Source organism: Dasypus novemcinctus, chromosome 11 (genome assembly GCF_030445035.2).
Source record: "Dasypus novemcinctus isolate mDasNov1 chromosome 11, mDasNov1.1.hap2, whole genome shotgun sequence".
NCBI classification, from domain to species: domain Eukaryota; kingdom Metazoa; phylum Chordata; class Mammalia; order Cingulata; family Dasypodidae; genus Dasypus; species Dasypus novemcinctus.
Genome location: NC_080683.1, coordinates 45499650 through 45505979, shown reverse-complemented (window position 1 = coordinate 45505979; position 6330 = coordinate 45499650). Strand labels below are relative to the sequence as shown.

At 44.0% G+C, this 6330-nt stretch overlaps 1 protein-coding gene across 1 annotated transcript; it reads left to right on the top strand.

The window, feature by feature from the left end:
• The first annotated feature begins 290 nt into the window (after positions 1-290).
• EEF1A1 (eukaryotic translation elongation factor 1 alpha 1) lies at positions 291-4198 on the top strand. Its single transcript, XM_004475973.5, has 8 exons — positions 291-375; positions 1332-1511; positions 1799-1978; positions 2123-2419; positions 2498-2648; positions 2739-2995; positions 3084-3318; positions 3410-4198. The coding sequence occupies exons 2-8, from the start codon at positions 1368-1370 to the stop codon at positions 3532-3534; spliced, it is 1389 nt and encodes a 462-aa protein (XP_004476030.1). The 5' UTR covers positions 291-375; positions 1332-1367; the 3' UTR covers positions 3535-4198.
• Positions 4199-6330: the final 2132 nt, after the last annotated feature.

The window sequence follows — 6330 nt, the reverse complement described above, 5'->3', positions numbered from 1 at the left end:
TTCATACAAAAGGATTCGCCTCAGCTTGGGGAATCCCAGGGGCCGTCGCAAAACTCCCAGAGACCTAGAACAGAGAGAGCGCTGTGTCTCCGCCCCCCACCCGGCCGCTCTGGTTCTGGTCGGGTTCGAGAGGAGCATGCGCGAGACGCTGTGCGCTCTTCAGTGGATGAACGCACATGGTCCACAGTCCCCGAGAAGAGGAGTGGGGGAGGGGCGAGCAATTGAACCGGTGCCTGGTTGAGGAGTCGCGGGGTAAACTGGGAAGCGGTGTCGTGTTTGGCTCCGCCCCTTTCCCGAGGGTGGGGGAGAACCGTATATAAGAGCCGCAGTCGCCCCGAACGTTCTTTTCGCAACGGGTTTGCCGCCAGAACACAGGTGAGCGTCGGGCGTGGCTCCCGCCGGCAGGGCCTGCTTGAACAGGCGGTCGCCCTCGCGTGCCTTTTCTAAACTTCCGTCCCATCGACCCCTTTAAAGGTTCTTGACCCCGAATTTTGGGTTGTAGGTGGGTGGGAGAATTCGAGGCTTTGCGCTTTTTCAGGAGCTCTTTCGCGTGCCTGAGCCGAGGCCTGGCTTGGGGGACGTGGCCGCCGCGTGCGATATCTACCGCCACTCGCGCCTATCCCCTTAGGTCCCGTCCACTGGATAAGTAGGTCGGATTTTTTCCCCCACCGGGGTAATTTAGTTGATCTTCGGGCAGCTCCTCTTAAGGACCCGGCTTTGTGCGGCGCGTCGTCGGGTTCCTCGGGCTCTGTCTGCCGCGAGGCGTGGAGGGCGGTGGAGCCAACTCGTCCCCGCGCACATGTTCGGCGCTGCCTCGGCTGGACGAGGCGGGGCCCTGTATCTGCGGCCACTGAGTTGGCGAGGGTTTATGTTCCGGGGTTGGCCGGGCGGCTCCGGTGTCCAGGGGCGCGGTGTCCCACCCCACCCCGGGAAGCGAGGCGGGCCCTGCTCGACACCAGTTGCGTGCGCGGAAAGATGGCCGCTCGGCCCTGCTGCAGGGAACTCAAAATGGAGGACGCGGCGGGTCGGGAGAGCGGGCGGGTGAGTCACCCACACAAAGAAAAGGGCCTTTCCACTCTCGGCCACCGCTTCCTGTGACCCCACGGTATACCGGGCGCTCTCATGGTTCTTCGATTACGACCCTACCTGAGGTTTCCTAAGGGAGGGGGAGGGGATTTTCTGCAGCAGAGTTTTTTCACATTTCGTAGGTGGAGACTAGTAAAGACAGGGTGGCACTGGATGTAATTCTTAATTGGAATTTACCTGCTTTGGTTTGTGGTTTATGCTCAAGCTTGTCGGTGGCTCAAAGTTTTTTTCCTTCCAACGTATAGGTATCGTGAAAACCAGCGCTATATCTTAAGGCTAAAATGGGAAAGGAAAAGACTCACATCAACATTGTCGTCATTGGGCACGTAGATTCGGGCAAGTCCACTACTACTGGCCACCTGATCTACAAATGTGGAGGAATCGACAAAAGAACGATCGAAAAATTTGAGAAGGAGGCTGCTGAGGTACTGAAAATAAGCGAAAGGCAGTTTGCTAACCAGAACATTAGGTGGGGTGATTTTATATAACCATGAAAAGTGAAGCGAGGATTTGAATGTTGTAGTTTGTGTAAAAAGATCAACAAAAACTAATATTTGCTTTTTAGTTTCTTGGCTTTGTAGCTCTGTTGACAAAGTAAGGCCATCTAGGGTTAGTGGTTGTAATAAAGGGGAATGTCACTTTTGTCACGTGGGATAAAGAATTTTTCAAGGTTTTTTCCCCTAATTTTAAAGTAACCATTCTTTCATTACAGATGGGAAAGGGATCCTTTAAGTATGCTTGGGTTTTGGATAAACTGAAAGCTGAACGTGAGCGTGGTATCACCATTGATATCTCCCTGTGGAAATTTGAGACCAGCAAATACTATGTGACCATCATTGATGCCCCAGGACACAGAGACTTCATTAAAAACATGATTACAGGCACATCTCAGGTTTGTGAGAATAATTTGGAAACCGGGATTGGAATTACTGTCAAGATTTAGCTTCTAATCAAAGCACCTAAATAGTAACACACAACCCACCATCTCCTTTGATAATTTTGAGGAACTTTGATTTCTTTCTTTTCCCTCCCCAAGGCTGACTGTGCTGTCCTGATTGTTGCTGCTGGTGTTGGTGAGTTTGAAGCTGGCATCTCCAAGAATGGGCAGACCCGTGAGCATGCCCTTCTGGCCTACACACTGGGTGTGAAACAACTAATTGTTGGCGTTAACAAAATGGATTCTACTGAGCCACCCTACAGCCAGAAGAGATATGAGGAAATCGTTAAGGAAGTCAGCACATACATTAAGAAAATTGGCTACAACCCTGACACAGTAGCATTTGTGCCAATTTCTGGTTGGAATGGTGACAACATGCTGGAGCCAAGTGCTAATGTAAGTGAGTTGTTAAAAAACGTTGTTTAAAGTTAGCTCTGGCATTGGCAGGTTGTAATCTGCAATCTTTTGTTTTAGATGCCTTGGTTCAAGGGATGGAAAGTCACCCGTAAGGATGGCAATGCCAGTGGAACTACGCTGCTTGAAGCTCTGGATTGCATCCTGCCACCTACTCGTCCAACTGACAAACCCTTGCGTCTGCCTCTTCAGGATGTCTACAAAATTGGTGGTAAGTTGAATTTAAGGTGTAATTTAAATTGAGCTAGCCAGAACACTTTTTGTCTTTACATAAGGTGTTTAATACCATGCTGTATTTTAGGTATTGGTACTGTACCTGTGGGCCGAGTGGAGACTGGTGTTCTCAAACCGGGCATGGTGGTCACCTTCGCTCCAGTTAATGTTACAACTGAAGTAAAATCTGTTGAAATGCATCATGAAGCTTTGAGTGAAGCTCTTCCTGGGGACAACGTGGGCTTCAATGTCAAGAACGTTTCTGTAAAAGATGTTCGACGTGGCAACGTGGCTGGTGACAGCAAAAATGACCCACCAATGGAAGCAGCTGGCTTCACTGCTCAGGTAACAACACATCATTTTTTAAATAACCATGTATATATCATGTGTTGCTGCAGAGCTTGTGACTCACTGAGCAAAACTTTTTTTCAAGGTGATTATCCTGAATCATCCAGGCCAAATCAGTGCTGGCTATGCACCTGTGCTGGATTGTCACACAGCGCACATTGCTTGCAAGTTTGCTGAGCTGAAGGAGAAGATTGATCGCCGTTCTGGTAAGAAGCTGGAAGATGGCCCGAAATTCCTGAAGTCTGGTGATGCTGCCATCGTTGACATGGTTCCTGGAAAACCCATGTGTGTTGAGAGCTTCTCCGACTATCCTCCTCTGGGTAAGGATGGTTTTATTAATTTGTGCATTGTATTTTAGGCAAACTACATGAACTGTGTTTCTCACAGCAATACAAAATTTGTTTTTAACAGGTCGTTTTGCTGTTCGTGATATGAGACAGACGGTTGCTGTGGGTGTCATCAAGGCAGTAGACAAGAAGGCTGCTGGAGCTGGCAAGGTCACCAAGTCTGCCCAGAAAGCTCAGAAGGCTAAATGAATGTTATCCCCAACACCTGCCACCCCAGTCTTAATCAGTGGTGGAAGAACGGTCTCAGAACTGTTTGTCTTAATTGGCCATTTAAGTTTAATAGTAAAAGACTGGTTAATGATAACAATGCACCGTAAAACCTTCAGAAGGAAAGGAATGTTTTGTGGACCATTTGTTTTTGTGTGGCAGTTTTAAGTTATTAGTTTTTAAAATCAGTACTTTTTAAATGGAAACAACTTGACCAAAAATCTGTCACAGAATTTTGAGACCCATTAAAACAAAGTTTAATGAGAAACCTGTGTCTTCTTTTGAAAGGTCAGCTTTTAATTGCTTTAAGCAAAGGACTGAGATGCCCATAGATTCTGGTGGTCTATCTGCTGAATTGAAGATTTTTTGGTAGTTCAGGGTTAAGTTTTTTAGGATGGGAATTACGGTTTTATTCACCTGCTGAGGGGTGGGTGGGGTCACTTAAGTACTTAGTGTGGAAGGGGATTGCAACTTTGGTTAGGATGGAAAAAGCAAAAGATTTTGTAATGTTTAAAGCTACCTTAGAAGGCCAAGTTCTGTAAAGGCCACATCTTGCGTAGAATTTTAATTTTGTGTAGTTACCCATATCAATATTGGAGAGTTTATATTGTATCTAGGTTCTAGGAAAAATAAAAGATAACTGGAAGTTGAGTGTGTTCTCCTGTCACTTAAGAATTGGAACCCTACCATAACAGGGTATGGTGGTTAAAAAAGAGGTAAAGATGCCAGACTGGAGAGAGATCATAACTGGTAAAGTGAGGGTGCTAATAAAAAGGATTGCCAAGACATTTGAAATGTTAAACAGTGGGAAGGAAGGGATTGAATCTAGCATTTATAATCTAGTGGTTTTGTAATTTCAGACCTTAATGTCTGGACCTGAAATGCTGTGAATGCCATTTGCTAATATAATTTTGGGACTATAGAAAGGAAAATGGTTGGTTGATTTAGGTGGCTTGACTTGGTCAGTGGTTAAGTTCCTGGTTTTAAATAGTTAAGTGGAAAATTTTGCATGAAATGTAAATTTTGACATTGGTTCTAATTCTGACTTGAAATATTTGCTCAGTAAGCATTTGGCAGAAGGTTGGGGCAGTTAAATTTTAATCAACCTGAGAATTTCACAGAGCACATAGTTCTGCGTGGCAAATTTGGGAAATTTGTACCTAAGGGTAATTCACAAGATGCAATAAAGTATTAAAACTGGCAGCACATTCAAGGTCCTAGGACTAAAAGTGTCATAAGGCCACCTGTAGAGACCACAGTTTTTAAATTAAGCAGTAAATTTTCCCCTGCCCCAAGCATCTTTGGAGTAAACTGGGCAAAAGTCATTGTACATACTAGTGCTGCTGAGGCATTGACAAGTATATGCAATTCCAAAAACTGTTCAGGGTTATAGTATCTGCTATATGCTTAGAGTTTTTGTCGGGAGTCTTGGCCATAAATGCCAGGGGATGACGCATAGTTCAGACCTGGCTCTGATTGACCAGGAGAAAAGGTCTTGTCCAAAATGCATAAGAATCTGGATTTTACTGGAGTTTTAACTAGTGGGTTATCAAAGCCTTGTAGGGGGTTGAATTCTCAGGTTTACTTTTCAGTACTGAGATGTTTATGCTGGCCAAGACAATTCTTCCTGGTTTGAGGTAATCTATTGGTAGTTAACATGAATTCAAGGACATTTTCCCTCACTCTGGGTATTCTACCTTAATGGATGTATTTGTTTCCAAGTATTGTTTTAGGGTTGATTACAAAAACTAGAACAGCACAATTGTTCACCAGTGCTTGGCTTTAAACATTAAATACTTGAAATTTTTAAGTACTATCTGGCTGTTGGGGAGTTAAAGCCATGTTGGTTGTACAGAGTTCAGAAACTGAAATTCTCCCTCAAATTCTGGTATGATTTCAAAATTTAACTTTTCTGGTGCTTGTGAAACGGGATTTGTCACTTTCTCCATTAATGGTGGGTTTGTGTTAATAGGCCAGCCTTTGATTATTGGGTTGATTAGTGTGCCAGTATTACACATTTAACATTTCAAATACTTGTGATTTTACTAATTTACCACTTTGTTGCAATTCAAAGGGGGGAAGGTTTCATTCATCTAGAGACCCTGATGATTCTTTGGCTTGGGTCTGGTTAATTATCAAAAACTGAATTCTCTCTGGTTCCCCAGACAATTAAAATCACCTTAGCTTTTTTAATATTAAGTACATTGAATTTTAGAATATATATAGCAACTTACCATTAATATCCTTGCTGTCCTGTTTCTGCTATAGAGACAATCAGAGCAGAAACTTGTAGTTAGTGGAAATTGCAAGCTGGGTACAACTTTAGAAATATTTTAATCCCAGATGGCATGATGCAATTTTAGGAGGTTAAGTTTGAAGTCTGACCTGCACTATGAAGCAGTGTTTTTTCCTAAGAGCATGGAGATTGGTTTATGTACTAGGTTCTGTTTCTGCCCAAAAGGTCTTGACAAATGGTGTAGAGCTCAAGGTATTTAATATAGGGTTTAAATTTCTTGACTATAAGTCTAGCTCTAAGGACTTTGTATTTAGCTCTGTTGACATTGCTAAATGGTTAACATTTTCAGCTGAACTGGACACAGCTCTTAACCAAAGCCAGTGTTTTGTGGTCATGGTACTACCAATTCCTGCAATAGGCAACTTTAGAACAAGAGTGACAACTAGTGGCCTGTGTGTCAAAGATGGCTTTACATATGACTTAGATTGGTAGTGACTCCTAGTGTACTACTAAAGCTGCATTCTGTAGCTAAGGCCAGGATC